The sequence below is a fragment of the Pecten maximus genome, chromosome 10, assembly GCF_902652985.1.
Source record: "Pecten maximus chromosome 10, xPecMax1.1, whole genome shotgun sequence".
In the NCBI taxonomy this organism is placed as follows: domain Eukaryota; kingdom Metazoa; phylum Mollusca; class Bivalvia; order Pectinida; family Pectinidae; genus Pecten; species Pecten maximus.
The window spans coordinates 8112043-8139839 of NC_047024.1; the positions used below are offsets into that span (position 1 = coordinate 8112043).

Genomic DNA, 27797 nt, shown 5'->3' on the forward strand with positions numbered 1-27797 from the left:
TAAGGCCTGTCTAATTTAGGCAGACAAGGTGTAGGAGGGCGCATTTGTCACGGTGGTATGCTGTCGGGTTGAATTATCCCACCTTAGGTAGAATGGGAAGCAACTTATTGTTACATTTCGTTTGGACCATTGGTGTTAAAACCTTATTGTTACTTTTTCTTTGCACCATTGGTGTAAACAGTTTTGTTTTTGTTGTTGTTTTTTTTTTTTGCTTTATTTTTATGTCATTTTTGTCTGCAGCTTTTCATTTTGTTATATTTGATCATGCATGGTTGCTATCCGCTTATTGTTTTGCTTTTGCTAAAAAAAATTGCTTACTTTGTTTGTTTGTTTTGTTTGTTTGGGATTAATAGGTAATATGCTATTCATAGTAATGTTGGGTTTTCTGAGCCATAAAGGATAGTTTAGAGTTGGAGACGTTCAGTGAATATTTTCTGTGATTAATATTTATTCTATCGACATCCATATAAAAACTATCAAATGGCGATGAAAGTCGCCAAAACAAAAACAAAAACCAATAAAACAACAAAAACAAAAACAACAAAAACAACAAAAACCCCACTAACATGAAAACAAATTAAAAACACCGAGTCAAGTGATGTATATTGTAGAGTTCTATCTTATTGCTGTGCTAGTGTCAGCATCCGCAAACATAACTATTGTATGTTGCTAAAGCATCGCTCAATAAGTTTTCATTGTTCAAAATAATAGCAAATGTAAACATGACGTCATAACAGAACAACACTTTATCCACACGACTGCCTACATGTGGCAATTTTAGTCAATATACTTGATACAGATTCGACTGTAACATGCCACTGTAATTATATATATATATATAAGTGTCCAATCAAATCAATTACATTAAAAGTTGTCATTAAAAAAATGTCATTATCGAACTCTTCTATAGATTTGCATTGGATTTTCTACTCACTACAGACTGTTTGAAGCTTCTACTGTCTATCATATTTAAATGGGGGAATTTTCATACAAATGAGGATTTTAATTACTTGTTAAATAAGCATGATAATATTTATTACCGTTGTCATAATAATTATGTCATTCTTTATAAATCCGATCGCAAATATCATCAGTTAATTGGTTATTCAATGTTAGCATAATATTATGTCAATTCACAGGTAATCAAGGGCGAGACACTCTTTGTACTAGCCCGAGTTTCCTTTGGCCCTGACACCATGTCTGGTGTAGGGGCCCTACACCAGAGCCCCTATACCAGACATGGTGTCAGGGCCAGAGGAAACTCGGGTACATCCGACGACACAGTTTCCACAGACTGAAGTAAATAAACAAATAACTGGATTTTTTCTGGAGGACATTCATTATGTATTCTGGTTCAACAAAATAAAGGAAACAAAACATAACGCACATCGTATAGATTGTAGATATCAGTCATTCGTTATAGGAATATGTTACATGTAAAAACTGTACAATTATTTTTTACCGAATAGAATGCCTTAATTTCACGTTAAACGTGTGGTAGTAATCCAGTTAACGTACAGACAGCAAAGAAGGACGTTAAAAGTCCTGATACAACACTGACCGTAAAGAGATTGTAGTTTAATGTAGATTATATAATTGCACGCTTCCGACCAGAAAAATAGAGACGGTCACCACGTGACGTTAGTTATCCAATGGGCTGTCAGATTTCATTTCTATGTGAAATACATTTAACACATGTTCCATTCTAACTTGATAAAACTTAGAGTTTCTATTGATAAAATGAACACATACTGTGGTATTACGAGACCGATAAAACAAACAGAAAAGCAATGTTACATGACATGGCAGTCACTATGAAGAACACAAAACACACTCTGTTGAAGGCAGTACTGACGTGCTTCCAGGACACTTCAGATAGAACACTTGTATCCACTCCAATAATATCAGCGTCGGTCTTTGCAGTTACAGAAACCGGATCCGTTGAGTCTGGTGACACGCTAGACCTGTTCAAATTAGTACCTCTTACATTGCCGACGTATCGTGTCAGTCTAGCAATCCAACTCGGCACCTGATCTTCTTCAGATCGAAAGTGAAACCGAAGTCCACATATCGTACAAATCATTATCATTATGCTTAGTACTATATGTACGACAAGAAGGTAGCAGAGAATGGCCATTTGTGGAGTGGACGTCTGTGGGAGAGCACTGGACACGATGGATAGGAAAACGGCGATGGCCAGCAACACGGTAATACAGAAGCCAACACGTTCGCCGGACTCCGCCGGGAGGATGAACACAAATACATTAATGAAGCACATTAAAATGGTTGGTAGTATGAAATTCATCACGAAAAACATAGATTTTCTTTTAAATGTGATTCTCATTCCTAAATACAGAGATGGAGTTTGAGCAGAATGTAGACTAGTGCTGACAAGATTCCAAATTGGATTCTCTGCGTAGTTTGTCAGGTCTAGTGTCGCGCCGATTGCGTTGAGCTGAATGAGGCTTGCATCGTAACCCCATGGCAACAGTAGCACAACACAGGATTGTTGGTCAAATGGATAATACGTAACGTCGGCATCGCACGTGGTAGATATTTTTATAGGCACAAGCCAGTTTACAACTCCGGCAAAAGTTACTGCAACGTGCATGTCTCCATTTCCAATTAAGTCAATGTCGTCTTGGCTGTTGCCAAGGACAAATGGAGGCGTCCATATTTCTTTCAGTTTGAAATGAGTAACTTTTAAGTCGTTATAATTTGTCGGAGTCCAATCCAATCGCTCGTCATACCAATATGCAGACAAAACACCGACAATAGCGAATGTACTTGTCAATTCGTCAAATGTTTGGATTTTCCTTAACATGAAGCTAGCATTTACATTGAGAAGTTGCCCCGAGTATTGGTGACCCGGATGGACACTGGGGTTGTATCCGGTCAGAAGCTCGGAGTTTAGCATTGTCTTGTATGTCGAATTACCGCACATCACTCCAATACAGGCATGGTTTAACAGTATTAAAACGAGGGACGAAAATCCACTAAACGAAACACTTCGATATTCCATCTTCCCATAGCAGCCTCGCCTTGTTAAATGGTTGTAGCAGACTCCTCTAGTGTCGCTTTGTCTGTTCTAGACATGACATAATGAGTCTAATAACCGGGTCAGGAATCGTTCCCATGATAGGATCATACATAATCATAATTAATGTGTCAACATTCCAACGATCAATAGTTCTCTTTCCAGTAATGGTTTATATTGATTAAGGGGTCAAATTACATATAGTATCATTAAACCATAAAGTACAAATGCTTATTCAGGAATGACACTTACTTTATATGAAATGAGCTCTGCCCTTAATGATTTCACAGTGAAAAATGAAAAAACAACCTCAAAACACATTTATTTAGGAAATGACATTATTTGCAAGTTAAAGAAATAGGCGTGATATCTAAGAGCACTGCACTTAGTAATTATGTCAATCAATTAGTTAACAGAGTTTTAACTTCATTACAGTTGATAAAGGAATGTTAGGTCTATATTTAATCGATTTTAGTCGATTTTATAGTGAAACAGAATAATGAAAATTGATAAATTGATTTAACGATGACGACTGAATTGTCATCTCTGATGATCCTTATTGTCCGCCGAAATTGCAGGACAAAAGGTGTGTTTATGATTCACTTACCTGATTGGGAAACAGGGCCGAGTAGACTTACCATTTATTTAAGTTACTTGACCCAATATAATTAAATTTAGTGTTGTCCTCTTGTACTGTATTTTATTTCGCCCAGCTGTGACGTAAAGGAGACTACGACTCAAAGCTTCCATTAACATTGTTGACATTAGCTAAAATATTGACTGTAACAATGCTCAGACTTAGAGATGCCAAATAAAATATTCATTAAATACATAATTCTATAAGAATACTTAATGCATTCTGAAATGTTTTTCCTACAATTTAGATGGATTTTCAATAAATGTGTGTACTCCGTGAAAAAGTCTATAATTTGCCAATGTAGTTATGTAGCTATGCCATATGTGTACTTCCCAGTCCCTAAGTACCTATGTATTCTATACATGATAGATATGATATTCTTAATTGTTTATATGATATGTTGTATCACCCGGTCAAAACTGTCCGGAGTATTATGAAACACATCCTTCAGATTAGTAAGCATGAATGTGAATATTGGACAAAAGTGTGACGTTTCGGTGACTACACTGTCACTTTCATCAGACAAATGACCAGTAATAGACTTTGGAATATCACAACCAGTGTATGATTTGAGCGTGACGTTTCGGTGACTACACTGTCACCTTCATCAGACAAATGACCAGTAATAGACTTTGGAATATCACAACCAGTGTATGATTTGAGCGTGACGTTTCGGTGACTACACTGTCACTTCCATCAGACAAATGACCAGTAATAGACTCTGGAATATCACAACCAGTGTATGGTTTGAGCGTGACGTTTCGGTGACTACACTGTCACTTCCATCAGACAAATGACCAGTAATAGACTCTGGAATATCACAACCAGTGTATGGTTTGAGCGTGACGTTTCGGTGACTACACTGTCACTTCCATCAGACAAATGACCAGTAATAGACTCTGGAATATCACAACCAGTGTATGGTTTGAGCGTGACGTTTCGGTGACTACACTGTCACTTCCATCAGACAAATGACCAGTAATAGACTCTGGAATATCACAACCAGTGTATGATTTGAGCGTGACGTTTCGGTGACTACACTGTCACTTCCATCAGACAAATGACCAGTAATAGACTCTGGAATATCACAACCAGTGTATGGTTTGAGCGTGACGTTTCGGTGACTACACTGTCACCTTCATCAGACAAATGACCAGTAATAGACTTTGGTATATCACAACCAGTGTATGGTTTGAGCGTGACGTTTCGGTGACTACACTGTCACCTTCATCAGACAAATGACCAGTAATAGACTTTGGTATATCACAACCAGTATATGATTTGAGCGTGACGTTTCGGTGACTACACTATCACCTCCATCAGACAAATAACCACTGCAGCGCATCGACTCGTACACTTTTCAAGTACTTATTTTGTTTCATTTATTCGGGCAAAGCATTCAGTACAGTACATAGTATCACATAATGTCACACAATATTTTCAACATTTTCTTCATAAATAATGATAAATAATTTATAAAAAGTATCACATTAATGTTGTTGTGCTCACGGTTGGTTATACAATTCACTTTATTATTTTTGACTACAATTTGTTTTTGGTTTTATCTAGGATTGCCCATGAAAGCCGGAGTGCAGCTTATTTCCAATTACTAAGTACTTCTACGATTATAGTGTGGACGAAAAGTACCTGTCGATTAGCAATCAGAGATCAGTTAATCTGACGAAGATGTCGGAGAGAATGATAGCTAAACGTCACGCTATATACCACAGTCTATTGGTATTCCGAGCAATCGATGACGTAAATGTGTTGCTTTTTAACAAAATTAGTCTATGGCTTTATATTTGCCAGACAAATGATACTAATGACAATAAGTGAACCCATTACCCATGGGTCGATAAATGAACAGGTCCATTACGACCAGGTGTATTTAATGTGATGATGTTACAAACCGGTCCGATACTTAGTCCAATTCATCAAATAAACGGTAGTACAGCGTAGCCAATATAAATCGAGTTCGAAAAATTCGAATTATTCGACAGTAACATACAGAGTTATTGCCCTTTGTAATAATATTATTAATGGACATTGTGAACACGATAACTGGAGTAAATAGTAACCAAGTTTCACGAAACTTTGTATGTAGTCATGTATTGTCAAGATCTTAGATGAGTTTGAAAATGGGAATCATTCAACAGTAACTTACAGAGTTATTGACCTTTGTATAATATTATTATTGGACCTTGTGAACACGATAACTGGAGTAAATGTCAACCCAAATTGATGAAACTTTGTATGTAGTCATATATCGTCAAGATCTCGAACAAGTTCGAAAATGGTAATTATTTGACGGAAACTTACAAAGTTATTGCCCTTTGTATAATATTATTATGAACAATGTTTTGGTTCACTTGGGCCGAAGGGTAAATCTTTTTAAACCGCTACTAGTCCTAAACAACTAAATGGTATTGTTGAAATTTGGTCTGAAGAATTATTTGGCAGTGTTGTTTATTGTATGAATGAAGGATGTGACACCCTTAGGGTGGGGAACCTTCCAATAGGGGTAATATAGGAAAGAAAACAATACGTTTTCTCTTTCAATTTTGTCCACCTGTAGTTTGAGCCATTGTTTAGAGAGGCAGTTCAAAAGTAGGAAAATAGTTGAAATATAACTTAAGGTAGATCGACACTTTAAGGCCGCTTCTAAAGATCCCGATAACGATAATGCACAAGAGGTAGCTAGCAGTTGTTTCCGAAATTGCCAGTTTTGCATATTAATTCTCGGTTTTTCATATCTAACTCTCGTTAGTTATTTTTCTAAAGTTACAAAAAACCTTCGCTAAAACTCGTGTTTTTTTTTGTTTTTTTTTGTGGTTTTTTTTGCAACTTTTGAAAAATAACTAAGTCAAGTGAAAGAAATACCATATAAAACAACCACTCGTAGTGTAACTACGGTAAATCTTGTAAACCAACACTTGTATTTCTAATAAAACATATACCATACCATCCCCTTGTATAGGGATAGATATCTTGGAATCAATTACTAGCGCTCCTTTTTCTGACGTTTCTACACCAATTAATTAATCTTTATTAAAAACGAGTACATGTATTTTCCGACACAGGGACCCACCTTGTATGATGACTGCTGACTTTTAAAGCCACATACTCACGAAGAAACATATATCAATGTTTACATTTTGAGCTTTTTACAGTTTTCGGACTTGATACATACAATGTTTGTACCTAACAGATTATCGTGAAACAGAAATTGAAAGAAAATGTGTATTTATGAAAGTATACGGGGAATTCCCAAAAATAATAACTGTGGCTGCCGGACAAAGTTTCTCTGAAAATTAGTCCCACAATGCAACGGCGGGTTTTACAGTCCATATAAAATGGCGGAACGCCGCAAGCGATTTAATGAGTATGAAATTGAGGTTTTTAAAGTAAAACCAATTTTCATGACTTAATAGTATGCATATTAATCACTTATCACCCATCTTTGTTTCCCAAAACAAGATTAAAAAATCCCGCCCCTCCCCCTTCCGTAACGTGACTTATATCTTAATGATAACGCAACAGAGTGATCTCCCTTCCTCAAAAACCTTTATGGAGTCACAGGAGCAGCCAGGACAATGAGTTAAGGGGAGGATAAAAGGGTGGGACTCCATAAAGTTATGGTACGTATTACCTCATGAAAATTGGTTTTACTTTAAAAACCTCAATTTCATTTCAGTAACAATTACCAAAACTTTAGTATATGCGAATTCGTCTAACCGTAGTGGAGACTCGAAGCCAGGCAGCCCATGAAGACGGCACAGCAACTCAGAGACAACAAGATAGGTAGATAAACAGTTTCAAGGAACTCCCCAACATTTGCCGACAAGGATAAAAAAAAATGGCAACTACCTCCGCGTATGCAGAGCAGGTGTGCCATTGTGATGCCTGATCGCATGAAAAATTAAAAACCCTACTGATTACTGTGGAGACACAGCCACAGACTGTACAACCACCAACGGGCCAAGAGAGTATATTCTTGGCCAAAAAGGCGGGATCAGTGAGTAGGGTCACAGCAGAACAATCCCTAGTCAAACGGAACGGAGGCAAGAGGGTGAGAGGACAAATCATTGATCTCACTTCTCCTACGACCTGAAGCCAAATGAGGAACACCACCTTGAAGGTAACAAACTTCAAAAAGACTGATTCCAAAGGCTCATAAGGTGCACGCGTAAGGGAATCGAGCATCAGAGACAGATTCCACTGTGCAACCAACCGCCGTACCCTAGGTCTGTCCAGACCAAACCCCCTAATCAGAGCGAATAGAGAGGAGGATGAACTCACCTCTGGTGTACCATGAAAGGAAAGTACACTCAATAGCCGTACGATAAGTAGCAATTGTGCCAGGGGCAAGATCGCGGTCCCTAAACAGCCAGAGAAGAAAATCGACAATTACCTGGACAGATGCCTTGACCGGATCAACCTTCCTGCCGACACACCAATAACAGAAAATCTTCCATCTTAAATTGGTAGACGGCAGAAGAGGAAGACCTACTAAGCAATCGATCGAACGATGCGAGCTGACACGTCTCTAGCCCGCCTGAGCGAGGCCTCCTGAGACAGCCTCCACGCGTGAAGGTGGAGTATCTCCAGACGAGAGTGCATCGTCTTGGACTGAGGCTGGCGAAGGAGGTTCGTTCTAGGTGGGAGAGCCATAGAATATTCCACCAGAAACGACAAAAGCTCCGGAAACCAAGGCTGCCTCGGCCACAGGGGTGCTATCAGGAGCAGGGAGCAATGATGCTTCCGAAACTTCTGCAACACCCTGCCCACCATATTGAAGGGAGGGAATACATACGCATGCCTCCCTCACAGTCTAGAGATAGAGCGTCCACGGCCCAAGCCTTCGGATCTGGAACTGGAGACACACACGTTGGCAACTGATTGTTCAGGGACAGATCTATGTGAGGTATGTCCCAAACCTGACAGAATCCCTCGAAAATCGAAGGATTCAGTTGTCATTCCGTCAAAACCGGCTGGCGGCGCCTGGACATAGTATCCGCTACTACGTTCAATCTGCCCGGAAGATGCTTGACAAGAATTGTTAATTGCCCCCCTGCCTTTCCATATACGCGACAATGGTAGCCATACAAATCACCTTGGATTGCAAGATCCCCCGAGACGCAGAGACTGCAATGCAAATAGAATAGACCTCACCTCGAGCACGTTGATGTGCTCGAAGCGCTGTTCCCCAGACCACTCCCCCGACCTGCAAAGTCTGTCGAGCTACGCCTCCCAACCCGTCTTGGAAGCATCCGTGAACTGGGTTATAGTGGGAACAAAGGAATCCCATGGAGAACGTTGTTCTGAAGGGTCCACCAACATACAAAGCCCTTGACTCCCTGGTCCACAGAAAGCCAAGCTTGCCAGTCCCTTGAGGAAGGGACCCAATTGCCAAGAAGGAACATCTGGAGAGGTCTGATGTGAACTCTCCCCAAGGGAATCACATCCGCCAGGGAGTTGAGAAACCCTAGGAAACTAAGAAACAAACGTACCTGGACCCGTAACTAGCCGATGAAAGTCAGGGCGAGATCCCTGGCTTTCTAGAACTTTTCCAACGGTGGAAGGGCAATGCCCCGAACCGTACTGAAACGGTTTCCCAGGAAAACGAAATCCTGAGATGGGGTCACCTCCGACTTCTCTTTGGATGGAATGAAACCGGCCTTTAGGAAGAGTTTTAGGATCAACCGGGTGTCCTGCAGCAAAGATCTCCTCACTAGGTGAAGCATGAGGGAATCGTCGAAATAGATGTGAACATCTATTCCCCGACATTACAGGAATCCCACGACCACCTGCGGAAGCTTGGTAAACTCCAAAGATGCAGTCGTGAGCCCGAATTGCATGGCCCGGAACTGAAAGACATTCCCGTTGCAACTGAAACGGAGGAACTTCCCTGCCGACTTCTTGATGGAGATGTGGAAGTAGGCATCCTTCAAATCTATTGAAGCGGCCCACATTCCATCTTTCACGGAAGCGATAATGCCCCCGGGGAGTCTCCATCTTGAAATGAGGAAATTCTACGTGCCTGTTGAAGGCACTTAGATCTATGATCGGGCGCCACGCCCCGGACTTCTTTTGTACCATAACCATTCTGGAATTGAAGCTGGGGTTGCACTCCGCCAAGGGTACCTCCTCGACCGCGCCCTTTGAAAGCATGGTCCTTACTTCCTCCTGGAGAGTCAAAGCCTTTCCTTGATCCCCGGGAGGAGGAAAAAAGATTGGCTTTGACGCTAAAGGCGGATACCGCAAGAGCGGAATGCCTAGCCCCTCCTTGACCACAGACAAGGCCAAGTCGTTCTCCGTGATATCCCTCCACTCTGGGAGGAAGGCGGATACCCCCCCCAGGAAAATCTGGCCAAGGCAGATCGAGCCCTTGCCAAGCAAGAGAGTCGTCTGCCAAGCCGGATCCTAATCCTACGAGATAGTTCGGAATCTGAAACGGGAAGACTGAACTCCTCCCGAACAAACCCCTCGTCTGAAAGGACCAAGGAGGGTAGAAGAGAGTCAGGAACTCTTCTTCTTGCCCCAGGAGGGTTCTTCCCCTTTCTCACCTTCCATTTGTTGCCCTTGAAGGAAGGCCGCCTTCGGTTGAGCAAAAGACTGCGAAGCCGAAGGTTTGCCTTCTTCTTAGGAGGCGCTGACCCCTGCGAGATGCGGGCCTACTCAGCCTGAATCCTCTTCACCAAAAGTGCTGAGGCTACAGAGTCCTCCTTCAAATCCTTCTAAACAGAAGGAAGGGGCCCTCCAAAAAGAGTGGACCCAGAGAAGGGGGCAGTCAACAACCGGGAACGGTAAGGTTCATCAACCGGGCGGTTCTTCAAAACTGAAAAGCAAAGACACCTGCAAAGCTGCCAGAGCTCTCAATGCCCCGTTCTGGGCAGAGGTCATCCTGTCCTGGATGCCCGGAAACCCGACCCTCAGGCACATCGGAAACCCTATACAGACAAACTGTCAGACAGTCTGTATATGAAAGAATCTGGATAGAAAGACGGAGCAGTCTCTCCATCTTGTGGTGCTCTTTAGAGCAAAACACCACCTGATCAACTGACTTACCGGCGTCTATGTCCGAGCTCCCAGGAAAGAGATGAACGACATCCTCCTCAGCTGCCATACCCGCGTCCTTACAGTCAATAGCCTCCACACTAGCGGGACCTGAAGTCTCGACTGGAGTCAACGGGCCAGCCGTAGGAACCAACTCATGAGAATCCTGAAGGGGCTCCACAAAACGGCATAAAAATCACCTAAAAACCTTAAAAAAACTTAAAAGTCACAGCCTTGCCCTTGGACCCGGACACAAACGAGTCCGGACGCGAGGCAGTTGTCCTGAAGGTGCGGCAAGCCTTCTTAGGACCGGTCGCAGTGGCGCCCGAAGAAGCAAAGTGCTGGAGAGGGAGAGCGGAACTGCTACAACGTTTTCGTGAGAGGGAGGCCAAACTCCAAGGGTTATAGGCAGGAAAAACCATGGGGTTAAAACCATATCCCTGAGGAAATGGGAAAAGTCCCGCGGAATGGGAGTGACACCAGAACTGGTCAAACCGACCCTCCTGAGACTGGGGCTGTCGACCCAGTCCAAAGGTCAAAAGTGGACCGTCACTCCCATCAGGTAGAAACCTGGAAATGTGCGGGCTAGGCCCGAAACTGCCGTGATGTTGACGAAACCCCAAACCATCCGCAGGCTGGTTTGGGCGGCCCAAGGATGGTTGCCCGCAGGCACCCTTATACCCTGAGCCAGGAGGAAACTGTGCCCGAAAACCAGTCGCCAGTCCAGCAAAACCTTTCCCTGGGAAACCCGAACAAGAGCATTCCGGGCTGAACCTAATAGAACCAGGGCCGGGTAACTGGCCAGGATGAAAAGCTGAACCAGAATTGATGCAAGAATAAGAAAACTGCGCATCCCTTACCCAAGTGGAAGTGGGCAATCCCGCAAGAAAATCCGTAACCCCGGGACCTAAACTCGGAGGAACAGGCCCTGCATCAAAACTGCCCCCATCGACAATACCACCTGGATTTGCGAGATCACTGACCAAAAAAGTGACAGGCGGCTGAAGGTCCCTACCCGAAGCCAAGCTCTGAAGCCTACGGTAATTATCAGCCAATTTGACCATGGGCAGAGATAAACCAGGGTCGGGTTGTCTCTTCCCTACTCCAGGGAGTTTCTGAATGGGAAGGACCGCCCTCCCATCACGAGACGAACCCGACGAGACGAGAGCTCCCGAGATAGGGACAACGGAGTTGACAACCGACTCAGAGCCGGGAGCAACATTCCTTACAATCTGCTTCCCTCTCTTGCCAGAAGATGAAGACAAATCTTTCCTACGGGAAGAAGAGGGTCGCCCAGATGCTAGAGAAACCCTGTCATGAGACTCGTCATGATTACAACTACAGTACCGTACAGCGAATCCGGAACGATCATGGGAACAGGCACCATGAGAGTCCCGTTCTCCATAGAGATGGGAACGCTCATGAGACGAACCCCGTCATAGTCCCGAACGATGAGCCGTCAGCCATCACCAAGTGCCATAAAGGGAATAGGAAGGGAGATTTCTCTGTTGTGTTATCATTAATATACAAGTCACGTGACGGTAGGGAGGGCAGGATTTTTTAATCTTTTTTTGGGGGGATACAAAGATAGGTGTAGGTGATGAATATGCATACTAAAGTTATGGTAATTATTACTGATATGAAATCCAGATTTATAGTCGCGTTAATGAGTATGAAATCTACAGTTATAGTCGCTTTAATGAGTATAAAATCTACAATTATAGTTTCTTTAATGAGTATACAATCTACAGTTATATTCGCTTTAATGAGTATGAAATCTACAGTTATATTCACTTTAATGAGTATGAACTCTTCAGTTATAGTCGCTTTAATGAGTATGAAATATTCAGTTATAGTCGCTTTAATGAGTAAGAAATCTACAGTTATATTGCTTTAATGAGTAAGAAATCTACAGTTATAGTCGCGTTAATGAGTATGAAATCTACAGGTATAGTCGCTTTAATGAGTATACAATCTACAGTTATAGCCGCTTTAATGAGTATGAAATCTCAAGTTATAGTCGCTTTAATGACTATGAAATCTACAGTTATAGTCGCTTTAATGAGTATGAAATCTACAGTTATAGTCACTTTAATGAGTATGAAATCTACAGTTATAGTCGCTTTAATGAGTATGAAATCTACAGTTATAGTTTCTTTAATGAGTATACAATCCACAGTTATATTCGCTTTAATGAGTATGAAATCTACAGTTATAGTCGCTTTAATGAGTATGAACTCTACAGTTATATTGCTTTAATGAGTAAGAAATCTACAGTTATAGTCGCTTTAATGAGTCTGATATCTACAGGTATAGTTGCTTTAATGAGTATACAATCTACAGTTATAGCCGCTTTAATGAGTATGAAATCTCAAGTTATAGTCGCTTTAATGAGTATGAAATCTACAGTTATAGTCGCTTTAATGAGTATGAAATCTACAGTTATAGTCGCTTTAATGAGTATGAAATCTACAGTTATAGTCGCTTTAATGAGTATGAAATCTACAGTTATAGTCGCTTTAATGAGTATGAAATCTACAGTTATAGTCGCTTTAATGAGTATGAAATCTACAGTTATAGTCGCTTTAATGAGTATGAAATCTACAGCTATATTGCTTTAATGAGTATGAAATCTACAGTTATAGTCGCTTTAATGAGTATAAATCTACAGTTACATTGCTTTAATGAGTATGAAATCTACAGTTATATTGCTTTAATGAGTATGAAATATACAGTTATATTGCTTTAATGAGTATGAAATCTACAGTTATAGTCGCTTTAATGAGTATAAATCTACAGTTATATTGCTTTAATGAGTATGAAATCTACAGTTATATTGCTTTAATGAGTATGAAATCTACAGTTATAGTCGCTTTAATGAGTATGAAATCTACAGCTATAGTCGCCTTTTTAAATATTTTATATTTTCGTTTCGTTATCGAACTTCTGAATATTTGTATATGCCATCATGTGACTATGTTATTGTTAATTATTTTGTTATTATTATGGGAGAAGTCGTCTTTAAGTTGGAAAAACTTGCTGACTAATCCCTTTGTCATTATTATATGTCAATAAAATATGTTTAAACTAAAAAATAAACTTAATTCGCCAAAACCGCCAAAATCGAAATTTTGGTTAACCATTTACGTACATGGAAAATAATATCAGAGAAAAGTTTCGCCTTGCATTTTTAAACTTATACCGTTTGAGAAAAAATTAGATAAACAACCTTTAAATTTGACACAGGATTTAATATTCTTATCAATTGATTTAATTGTTTGCCCAAACCAACTTAGCAAGGTGATAACTCTAAAATTGTAGGCATCAGTTTTCACATCCTTTTTATGAACGGGAATTTTGCCACAGACCAATCGGAGGGGAAGTAACCCGAGTTCAAAATTGAATTAAAAAGTGTACATACAACAGGCATAATTATTACTTTACCAACTAAAAAGTGTACATACAACAGGCATAATTATTATACTTTACCAACTAAAAAGTGTACATACAACAGGCATAATTATTACTTTATCAACTAAAAAGTGTACATACAACAGGCATAATTATTATACTTTACCAACTAAAAAGTGTACATACAACAGGCATAATTATTACTTTACCAACTAAAAAGTGTACATACAACAGGCATAATTATTATACTTTACCAACTAAAAAGTGTTCATAGAACAGGCATAATTATTATACTTTACCAACTAAAAAGTGTACATAGAACAGGCATAATTATTATACTTTACCAACTAAAAAGTGTACATAGAACAGGCATAATTATTATACTTTACCAACTAAAAAGTGTACATAGAACAGGCATAATTATTACTTTACCAACTAAAAAGTGTACATACAACAGGCATAATTATTATACTTTACCAACTAAAAAGTGTACATACAACAGGCATAATTATTATACTTTACCAACTAAAAAGTGTACATACAACAGGCATAATTATTATACTTTACCAACTAAAAAGTGTACATACAACAGGCATAATTATTATACTTTACCAACTAAAAAGTGTACATACAACAGGCATAATTATTACTTTACCAACTAAAAAGTGTACATACAACAGGCATAATTATTATACTTTACCAACTAAAAAGTGTACATACAACAGGCATAATTATTATACTTTACCAACTAAAAAGTGTACATAGAACAGGCTTAATTATTATACTTTACCAACTAAAAAGTGTACATAGAACAGGCATACTTATTACTTTACCAACTAAAGTGTACATACAACAGGCATAATTATTATACTTTACCAACTAAAAAGTGTACATACAACAGGCATAATTATTATACTTTACCAACTAAAAAGTGTACATACAACAGGCATAATTATTATACTTTACCAACTAAAAAGTGTACATACAACAGGCATAATTATTATACTTTACCAACTAAAAAGTGTACATAGAACAGACATAATTATTATACTTTACCAACTAAAAAGTGTACATACAACAGGCATAATTATTATACTTTACCAACTAAAAAGTGTACATACAACAGGTATAATTATTACTTTACCAACTAAAAAGTGTACATAGAACAGGCATAATTATTATACTTTACCAATTAAAAAGTGTACATACAACAGGCATAATTATTATACTTTACCAACTAAAAAGTGTACATACAACAGGCATAATTATTATACTTTACCAACTAAATTGTACATAGAACAGGCATAATTATTATACTTTACCAACTAAAAAGTGTACATAGAACAGGCATAATTATTATACTTTACCAACTAAAAAGTGTACATCGACAGGCATAATTATTATACTTTACCAACTAAAAAGTGTACATACAACAGGCATAATTATTACTTTACCAACTAAAAAGTGTACATAGAACAGGCATAATTATTATACTTTACCAATTAAAAAGTGTACATAGAACAGGCATAATTATTATACTTTACCAACTAAAGTGTACATAGAACAGGCATAATTATTATACTTTACCAACTAAAGTGTACATAGAACAGGCTTAATTATTATACTTTACCAACTAAAGTGTACATAGAACAGGCATAATTATTATACTTTACCAACTAAAGTGTACATAGAACAGGCTTAATTATTATACTTTACCAACTAAAAAGTGTACATAGAACAGGCATAATTATTATACTTTACCAACTAAAGTGTACATACAACAGGCATAATTATTATACTTTACCAAATAAAAAGTGTACATAGAACAGGCATAATTATTATACTTTACCAACTAAAGTGTACATAGAACAGGTATAATTATTATACTTTACCAATTAAAAAGTGTACATAGAACAGGCATAATTATTATACTTTACCAACTAAAAAGTGTACATAGAACAGGCATAATTATTATACTTTACCAACTAAAGTGTACATAGAACAGGCATAATTATTATACTTTACCAACTAAAAAGTGTACATAGAACAGGCATAATTATTATACTTTACCAACTAAAGTGTACATAGAACAGGCATAATTATTATACTTTACCAAATAAAAAGTGTACATAGAACAGGCATAATTATTATACTTTACCAACTAAAGTGTACATAGAACAGGTATAATTATTATACTTTACCAATTAAAAAGTGTACATACAACAGGCATAATTATTATACTTTACCAACTAAAGTGTACATAGAACAGGCTTAATTATTATACTTTACCAACTAAAAAGTGTACATACAACAGGCATAATTATTATACCTTACCAACTAAAGTGTACATACAACAGGCATAATTATTATACTTTACCAACTAAAAAGTGTACATAGAACAGGCATAATTATTATACCTTACCAACTAAAAAGTGTACATACAACAGGCATAATTATTATACTTTACCAACTAAAAAGTGTACATAGAACAGGCATAATTATTATACTTTACCAACTAAAAAGTGTACATAGAACAGGCATAATTATTATACTTTACCAACTAAAAAGTGTACATACAACAGGCATAATTATTATACTTTACCAACTAAAAAGTGTACATAGAACAGGCATAATTATTATACTTTACCAACTAAAGTGTACATAGAACAGGCATAATTATTATACTTTACCAACTAAAAAGTGTACATACAACAGGCATAATTATTATACTTTACCAACTAAAGTGTACATAGAACAGGCATAATTATTATACTTTACCAACTAAAAAGTGTACATAGAACAGACATAATTATTATACTTTACCAACTAAAAAGTGTACATAGAACAGGTATAATTATTATACTTTACCAACTAAAAAGTGTACATAGAACAGACATAATTATTATACTTTACCAACTAAAAAGTGTACATAGAACAGGCATAATTATTACTTTACCAACTAAAAAGTGTACATACAACAGGCATAATTATTACTTTTCCAACTAAAATACATTTGTTCAAAATTCCATCTATTCCATGCGACTTGCCACGATTTAAATTATTAATAGTCTTCTTAATTCCATCAATACTAATTGCACTGTTTAATTCCTCATATAATGGGACATTGTTTTCATCAGAATCGTGATTACAGAAGATATCAGTTTCATCACCATCATTGGTGGCTAAACCTTTGAAATGTTTAAACAATGTACTGATATTCATTTCCGGGCCTGATGTCTTAGAAGATGAAAACTTTTTATAGAATTGTTTTGGGTTGTACTTCCTTAGGTATTCAAGCATATCCCCTTCAAATCTAATATACATTCTTTTCTTTGTACAGTTGAGTGTAAGCTAACCTTTACACCCTAGTGCACTCCTAGTGCACCAGTGAACTACGTTTAAACTAGTAGTGCACTACATTTAAGCTACAGGTAAACTAGAAGTGCACTACGTCCAGTCAGGTGTGACCACAAATCCCCCTATACAGGTAATGGACAGTGCCACTGGACACCTGTGTTAGATACCTGTAGTTGTTACATATACAGACCTGTGTAACTTGACTGCCTTATATCTGTCATCCTGACTTTACCAGGTATATTTAAATGTTGATAAAATTTTATCTAATATTAACTCAAAAAATAAAATTGGCTGCGGTTCATATATGATATATTGCACAAGTGGAATTAAAACTCTATCAATTTGATTTGTAGTGGGTTTTTTTTGGCATAGCCGTTTGATTTTCTTTTGGCCCCAGATATGACGCGACAGGTGGCGTTACTGGTCAAGATGAAGGATGTGATTGGTCAATGTAGCGGTAACTGCAAAATGCGATGTCCAGTTAAAAACGAAAAAAAAGAAAAGATTGAATGCAAGCTGAATAAGTAGATGATCTTTTTTAATGACACATTAATAAAATTATATTCCTGATTCAAATGCAGTCTTATTATTACCAAAAATGATTCAGACTGATATAATTTTGTTATTCGTGCTAAAACGTTCGTTAATTTATTTCACCATCAGTTTTACATTATAACCAACAGGATTAAAACTATGCCGTTTATCTTTTTTTAAAGATATTTCTTGTTATCATTATTTTTTTTTAAAGATTGCACTATAGTGTAAAATTAAGTTTATCTTCCTGATTTCAAATTTTGATGCTTTTTAGATGTAATTAATATCCATTTTATATTATTGATTAATTCTACCTTAGGCCTTGATGACTGTTTGTAGATTTTTTTCTCAAGTACACTATGTACATATATTTTAATATTTATTATTTTATCAGACAAAATTATTTCTAAATTCAATGTATTGTTACTTCATTAATATCTGTTGATTCAACTATGAAATCATTTCATAGTACGTAATCAAGAATCAAGAATCAATTCAATTTCAATTCAATTCAATTTGTTTATTGACCTTGAGCTTTACAGCTCATCAGTACAAACATGTATAACAATTCATACACTGTACAGTTGGCGGGCACTGCATGATAGCAGTGTAGAACAAAGAAAATAAATTGTGTAGAGAATGAACAATTCAAAATTAGGCGATATACATTAAATCATGTATTTGTGTAGCATCATATATATATTTACTCAGCATTGATAAATTTTTGAAAGTAGTTGTACATATCAATTTGGTCAACTTGAATACAGATGTTTTTTTCCAGTAGTACTTTTTAAGATATCTTGATCTTAGGGTTTGAAAGAATTGGCAAATTAACAGAAACTGATACTCGTCTTCTATGTCGCTAGAGTTACAGACTCTACACAGACGTTCATTTCTTGCAATATTTCGATAACGTTCTGTTTCAATATGAAGGGTATGTGCCGATAGACGAATTCTAGCCAAAGCAATTCTATTACGTTTTGGGATGTTTTTACATAAATAATATTGTAGTGAGATATCATCTATTAAATGCCTGTACAAATAACATTTTGAGGAACTATCTAATAACTTATACATGTCTTGTCTTTCAATATCAAAAATTCTTTGTTTGATACATGACAAATCGATAGAAGCATTAAGATTGTTTTGATTTAACCACATTTCACCTAAGCCAAGTGAAAAAAGTGTATCTTTCATAAAAGTTACCCAATTAAAACCATTATTCTTTTTTGGCATATACATTAGCTCGTTCCTCATACGCAGTTTTGAGAATACAGTTCTTAGTGTTTAATAGCTAAACCAATACTTAATCAAATTATAATGCTAGGTATATACGATTTGAAATACCAGTTCGAAATAAACCATAACACTGCATGTTGATTTTTTAACATATAATATCCTTTTACAAAATTCAAGTTGTATCTTTTCAATGTCAATAGCCTTGCAGGCACCCCATACTTCAGCTGCATGGCATAGTATACATTTCATATTTGTTTCAAACAGGTTTACAAGTGTAACACAGTTCAATTGCATAGATAGAGCTTTTCACCTCTGATCAGATAGCTGATTTTGTAGTGGGTTAAATTTATTGTTGAATACAAAAACACCTCCCAAATATGTGAACTGGTTGACGACTTGGAGCTGCTCACCATTATAAAACCACTTATCATCTTTATGTAAATTGCCACTTTTTCTAAAAACAGCTATTTTCGTTTTTTCCACATTTACAGTTAGGCTCCACGTTTGAGATTAGTTTCGAAGTTTATCCAACATATTTTGCAAGTCAGAAGAATCAGAAGTTTCCTATATTCTCATTTATGTTTTGTAAGAGACATATAATATCTACACACCCCATGGGAGGTGTTTTCTGAACGCCAACATTTTTTAAAACAATAGATAGGTGTTGTTTCAGGAAACAATGGGGATGCAATTATATACTGTTTCATATAAGATGTCCTTTTTTTTTTTTTTTTTTTTTATATTTGTTTTATTTTTAAGACATTATCAGTACATAAATATATAAAAGTCACACACACAAACGCACATCGATTCCAGTATGACTGGTTTGTTATCCACATATATTCTTAATATCATCTTCAATGTCATCATTACTTATATTTTTCATCATCATAGTCTCATCATCCTACTTAAACATTAAAATCATCATCGTAATACTAATCATCATCATACTAATCGTCATCTTCAACATACTCATCCCCATCATCATCATCATAATCATCCTCAAAGGCATCTTCATCATAATCTCATCATCATCATCATAATCATACTAATCATCCTACAAATCATTATCATCATAATCATCATACTCATAACCATCCTAAAATCATCATCACCATCATCATCATCATATCAGCATCATTATATCATATTCTCATCTTCACAATCATATCATCCTAAGAATCATTACCATCATAACATCATCATCAGCATCATCATTAGTCATCATCACAATCTCATCCTGATATCATCATCATCATAGTCATCATCATCATCATCATATTCTTATCTTCTTCATCATCATAATGATAATAATAAACCTTAAATCATCAGCATCATCATCATAATCTCATCATGATATCATGTATATATAGTCATCATCATAATCATCATCATCATCATTTTACTCATCATCATACTAATCATCATATAACCATAATCATCATCATCATACTCATCATCAACATCAATTTAACTACAAGGATAAATACATACAAACCAAACATACTCCTATACCTGTATACATATTCTGATAAACATACATCCATCCACACCTACATACATATTCAGTTTCCTGGTAGCCTGATCAATCCTGTCGAGGGCTCAGCTTCTGTGTTGGTCATATCAACTCTTGCCACATCAACTGAGTCATCGGCACCATTGACCAGGCTCCACACTGACTGCACCATTTAAATCTAGCATATACACACAAAACACACATACACATTCAAAACAATATCATATGTATACACATTCAAAATTACTTAAATGTGCACTAACTAACTACCTTACCTACACACACACACACACACACTAACATACACTCTCACACACATACTCATGCATATTCACACATAATTGCATTTAATAGTCTACTTGATATTTTGACTTATATATAAATCATTTAGCAAAAAAAAAAATAAAATAAAAAAAAGGAGACAACAAAAAAGGAAAGGGATAAAGCAGAGAGAGATAGAGTGAGGTCATGGGATGATGAATTCCTTCTTATCCGAATTACAGTGTACAGGTGTTATTGTCAGCACAATGTCAGGATTAGATTTAAAGTTTAATAAGATTTTCCCATTTTCTCCATTCATTCATAAATTTTAATCTTAAAGTGTTATTTTTGCTATTTGAAATATATTTTTGCACAGAATAATGACTTTGTATAGTTTTTACTAAAGTATTGATATTCAGAGAACTATGCAGGCATCGTGTTGTGTAGATGTAGTGTTTAATTATCAAAATTATTTCATTATCAACTCGAACACTTGGGCTATTGTAACTAGTAATTCCAAACAGAAAGGATTGTTTATTGATAGAAAAGGGAATAAACAATGCATCAAGAAGTGATTCTAGTGTCTGTATGAGTTTTTGAACTTCTTGGCATTCCCATAGAACATGACTGACTGATTCTCTTTCATAGTTACATAGGTTGCATAAGGGACTGATAACTAGTCTTGCCTTAAACAGTCTTGAATTGGTAGTTAAAATGTTATGAGTAATCCTGTATTGCAGCCATTGAAGCTTAGTATTTTTTGTTACCTGGAATGGTAATTTGTAAATATTTTCCCAATCTTTACGAGTTAGTTCAAATTGTCCCCCCCATTTTGCTTTACCAGTTGGTTCTGCTTTAGTTATGTTTAACACTTTATAAAAACCTTTTGTACCTTTCTGGTTCCTCAAAATAATCTGAATATAAAAAGGTATTATTGGCCGCACAACCGTATTTTCAAATGGTAACCTATCAGCAATGAATCTTTTAATGGAAGATACAAGTCCTTGGTATTGAAGGAAGTTAGTTGTTATATCATATATTTGAACAAAATCTTTATAACTTAGAAAAGATTCAATACTATCAGATTCCAACATATCCACTACATTTATTACTCCTTTTCTGTACCACTGATTGTAAAAAACTGGTTTACCTGATATAGTAATATTCCTATTAAACCAAATGTCCTTTTTTTTACCTGTAAAGTCATCTGAGATTTACCTGTGTTTCACTAGGCATATATCAGAATTGTATTTTTTCAGCTTTTTGTACATGCACGCATTCAACAAATATATGATACAATGTACCATGTAATAACCTAAGTTTTTTTCCGTCTTTTTTATATATTTTTTTTAGCTTTTGTCTATAAACTTATTATACAGATCACATTTACAAGAAATTTTCAAAGAGTTAAATAAGGTTTGCTTAGCCTGATCTTCTAAACGCTCTTTGATAAAGGGAAACTGAGGAGCAAGTCTCGTCCATATAACACCTAATCCTAGTTCAAAAAGTTTCTGTTTTACAAACTGCAGCAAATTACTTTTTAGATAAGCTTTTTTCAGTTTCTAGTATCATAAATCTGTAAATTTAATTCAAAATACAATTATCCTGATTTGATAAATTAAACTTATTTTAAACTTATATTTTATCTGATTTAAAAAATGTAGATTATTTTCACCACATGTAAAATTCAGATCATCAGAATATTCTTTTCCTTCCGAAAATCATTATTTTGGTTTTACTGGTATTAACTTTCATATGTCAAAGGTAAGAATATTTCAAAAATGTATTAAGCTGCTTTCGAAAATCTTCAGAAGTGTCTGACAGTGATATTATAGTGTCATCCGTGTACAGCATTACATACAATATCAATATATATTCAATTCTTGTTCTAATTTGTCACTTGTATAAACCAAATATGCATACACTATCAAACACATTTTCAAAATCTATAAAGGCGCAATAATTCATCGAATCCCTGCCTGATTTTCGAGAATGAGTTGAACGTTAGCATATTTATTTAAACGTTCGTTTATTATAGCTGTAAACAATTTTCCCAGACAAATATTAATCAAAGTAATAGGTCGATAATTATGGGGATCGTACAAAGTTCATTTAAGTAATGAATAACATACATAATGACAATTTGAAAAGTAGGAAAACATCTATCAATATTTATTATAAAAGATTCCAAAGAAAATGTTAATGAAATGTCAAAATGGAGTTCATGTGAAAATCGTACGCTTTGCATAAGCATCTTGTATTTGTAAACAACAAGACAAAAATACATTACGTTAAAAAGATGGCAAATACGAATGATGTATTGTCTATTTAAAAGTGATTTTCTACTAAATGTAGCATGAATCATTCCTTAAAGTTAATTTTATTCCTGTTCAGTTATTTTGTAAACCGATGGTCAGCGGTAAAAGTATGAATTGAAATATGTCACTCTTGATTCTGAATAAGATTGACACAACAATATAAGATAATTTTTATCTGCAACTTAATTACTTTCACATGGCGTATCTACCAGTATCAAAATTCAACGAATTTGCACTCAACCTATATGTACATAGTGTATATGTTTATTGATGTTTGGACACACTTTTCTATATAAAGCTGTATATATTTAACTTTTTCATTTATCTCAATAAACCTTTTTTTTTTGAAAAACAGTTTTAATTTTAAGACTTTCATGAATTAAAATAAATTTTTTTTACATAAAAATAATGTTTTCAAATATAATATTATATTACATTTTTATTTTGGAAATGATATATTGAATTTAAAAAAGCATAATACACATAAGAACATGATGTTTAATTTAAAATCCTTCATTTTACCTAGAGGTGAGTATCAAAAGATAACTTTTACAGGTAAATTTACCTGTTGGCATTGAGACTCCTTTTAGGGAAATGACTATAATCACTATCGAAACAAACTGCCCTACAGGTAAATTCAAAATGTTGGCGTTCAGAGATACACCCCGTCATGGTCATATACATGTACCTGTATGTATAATTGGTACTCTCAGGACATGCCAGTTGCCATGGCCACCTGGGCCCCAGGGCCCAAACCCCAACTCACCACCACCTTATGGACCTCCATAACACCTTACCTTTTGTATATGTAATATCGATTAATCGATTTTTGCAAAACAACAGGTATACGCATATTTAACGGCAGGGATGTGGATGGTTTTTCTAATGATTTTACATATTGTGGTCATAATGGTTGGAGTGTAATTGACTATTTGTTATTAAAACCGATTCTTTTTAATGTTATTAAACACTTTATAGTGTGTAATTTCAATGTGTTGTCTGACCACGCCCCCTTGCATTTGCAAATGTTTACTCGATTCTCATTGGATGAGCACAGTACTCCGCACGCGGACGCGCACATGTGTACCGAGATGACAACTTTTAACTGGAATGACGACCATAGCGAACTCTTTTTGAATACTTTAGCAAATAATATCGAAAACATTAACGCGTCCGTTACACTGACCGGTGAGGTAACACAGCAATATATCGATACATGTGTTGACCGCTTTACTAAGGAGTTAAACTGTGCTATGAATCCTTTTATCGCCCGTGTTAAATTCGAACCGAAATACCGAGGGTGCAATGAGGCGTGACAAGACAAATATGTCTAGAGGCGCACACATCAGCGAGGACAAACCTTGGTTTGACTCTGACTTAAAACGTTTATTTTATAGTTACAAAAACGCTTTGAATATATTTAACAAATGTAAATCTACAGAAAATCACAAAAATCTTATTGATAAAAAAAGGTTGTATAAATCGACCGAAGTCATTAAAAAGAAAAACTATATTAGATTTGAAGGGGACATGTTGGAATACATGAGGAAATTTAGTCCGAAACAGTTCTTCAATAAATTTTCAACTTCTAAAGCATCCGGTCCCGAAATGAGTATGAGTGTTTTGTATAATCATTTTAAAGATCTGGCTGCTGAGGCAAGAGATGAAACTTGTTCTGCGAATATTTTTGTAAACGATCCAAATGAAAGCTCTGTGCCATTGTTTGAAGAATTAGACTGCCCTATTACTATGGATGAAATTGATAAAGCTATTCGTAATTTGAATCGGGGAAAATCACATGGAGTTGATGGAATTTTGAATGAATGTTTTTTAGTTGGTAAAAATTTATTACTGCCTGCCTTATGTACATTATTTAATAAAATTTTGGACTCCGGATGCTTCCCTACTGACTGGTCCGTCGCTATTATAACTCCGGTCTATAAAAAAGGTGTAAAAACAAACCCTAATAATTTTAGAGGCATTAGCCTGTTGAGTTGTCTTGGTAAATTGTTCACATCTATTTTAAATACGAGACTCCTGAAGTGGTCTGAATCATATGATGTTATCACGGATGCTCAGTTTGGTTTTCGCAGTGGTCTCAGTACGGTAGATGCGATTTTTGCTCTACATTCAATTATAACAAAAACTTTTAGTGAAAATAAACGCTTGTATTGTTGTTTTGTTGATTTTCGTAAAGCGTTTGATAGTGTAGACAGAATAAACCTGTGGTATAAACTGTCAAAATTAGGAGTCAGAGGCAAGCTTTTACATGTTATTAAATCAATTTATAGTAATGTTAAATCCTGTGTAAAATTCAAAGGATACTTATCTGAATTTTTTGAAAACAATGTCGGTTTATTACAAGGCGAAATTTTGTCGCCAATACTTTTCTCTATGTACGTTAATGATTTTGAGTCTTTTTTCATCTCTAAATGCAACAGCAAATATGATTTTGAAGAGTTAAGTTTATTTCTTATGTTATATGCTGATGATTTAGTCCTGTTTTCGGAATCTGTCGAAGGTCTACAGAACCTACTAGATAACCTGGACGATTATTGCTCACAATGGAAATTAACTGTGAATAGTGAAAAAACAAAAGTTGTGGTTTTCCGTAAAGGCGGTAAAATTCGAAATAAAGAATCGTGGACTTACCACGGGAAAAAACTTGATAGTGTTGACGAATTTTCTTACCTTGGTGTAAACCTTAGATACAACAATAAATTCACGAATTTACAAAAAAAATTGGCGGACCAAGGACGTAAAGCCATGTTTGCTTTATTTTCTAAATGTTCAAATATGAGTTTAAATTGTAAAACCATGTTGAGCTTGTTTGATACTTATGTAAGTAGTATTCTGTTTTATGCATGTGAAGTGTGGGGCTCGACCAAAGGACCAGATATTGAAAATGTACATGTTCTTTTTTGTAAGAAATTACTTAAGGTTAAAAAATCAACAAATAATGTAACAGTTTACTGGGAACTTGGTCGTTTGCCCTTAGAATATACACGCAGATATAGAATTATTAAATATTGGTTCAAACTACTCGACACAAAAAACTGTATTTTGAATACTGCATATGATTTTTTATTAAGTAAAAACACTGGTTTATGTTTTAATTGGGTACACGGTGTAAAGGAGTTATTATGCTCTTTAGGTTTCGGCGAAATATGGTTCTGTCAATCACCAAATAACTCTGAAACTATTTTACCTTGTATACGACAAAGAATTTTTGACCAAGCCCAACAGTATTTGAGAGATGCATTAGAAAAGTCCTCGAAATGTGTTTTATATAAACATATTGTGGATAATTTTTCTATTCAGTTTTATTTAACTAAGTATATACCTATGAAATTCAGAATATGTTTATCAAAACTACGCATGTCTGCGCATTCCTTAGCAATCGAAACTGGCCGCTTTAACAATATTGATCGAATTTTGAGACACTGTTTAATTTGTAAATCAACGACTGAGATAGAAGATGAATACCATTTTGTATTAATATGTAATAAGTATACCAATTTAAGAAGACGCCTCATTAAGAAATACTATTGGCAAAAGCCTTCAATGTTCAAATTGATACAGTTATTAAGTGTACAAAATATCAAAGAACTAAGTCGCTTAGGCAAATTTATATTCGAAGCAAACAAAATCCTATCTTTATATCTTTAATCCGTACTCCACTTTGTATTTGTACTGTAGCATTGCTGTTCTATGCCATTATCATGTATTGTTTTGTTTATAATATGTACTTATGGGCCGTATGGCCTACAGTCAATAAAGAAATTGAATGTATCAGATGAGGATCAGTCTTAAGGTGTGCCTATTTTAACACCTGGCTATAGTTTTGTTAAGTTCCCAATTACCCTCCAACCACAGGGGTCCATTTATAGCATGCTGTGCCAAGCTCCTCTGCCTTACCTACCTGTAATTAGCATCTAACAGATTCAGATTCAGATTATTTTATTTCCTTGTGTTACAAGACACATTGGAGAGTAGACATATACATATACAATAATACAATAGTACAGATAGTGATGGACAATCATACCATTATATCAATCAACAATATATATATCTTTATAAAATAGAACACATTACATGGTATATCATTAAATAATAGCAAAACGCAATACATTTACTTAAATGATGTCATTCATATTAAATGATAATCACAGTATTTATGTATTGGTACTTTATCATTCATTACATTGACCACTATATTTTCATTTCAGAAAAATTCACAAGAAATTCTTCATACATATCCTGTATAAGCCCCAGGATAAAAAAATTGAACACTGACATATTGATTAAGTATAAATAAGATTCATATACATTTATCATAAATGCATAATAAATTAATACAGTATACAATATGTTTCATTGATAATACAAGCATGAGATACTAGTACTACAGAAACGGTAAATATTGCC

At 35.7% G+C, this 27797-nt stretch overlaps 1 protein-coding gene across 1 annotated transcript; it reads right to left on the bottom strand.

Annotated features, from left to right (window-relative positions):
- Positions 1–1759: 1759 nt before the first annotated feature.
- LOC117335968 (acetylcholine receptor subunit beta-type unc-29-like) lies at positions 1760–2917 on the bottom strand. The gene has a single exon (XM_033896265.1). It carries the CDS (start codon positions 2915–2917, stop codon positions 1760–1762), a length of 1158 nt encoding a protein of 385 aa, XP_033752156.1.
- Between the last annotated feature and the right edge of the window lie 24880 nt (positions 2918–27797).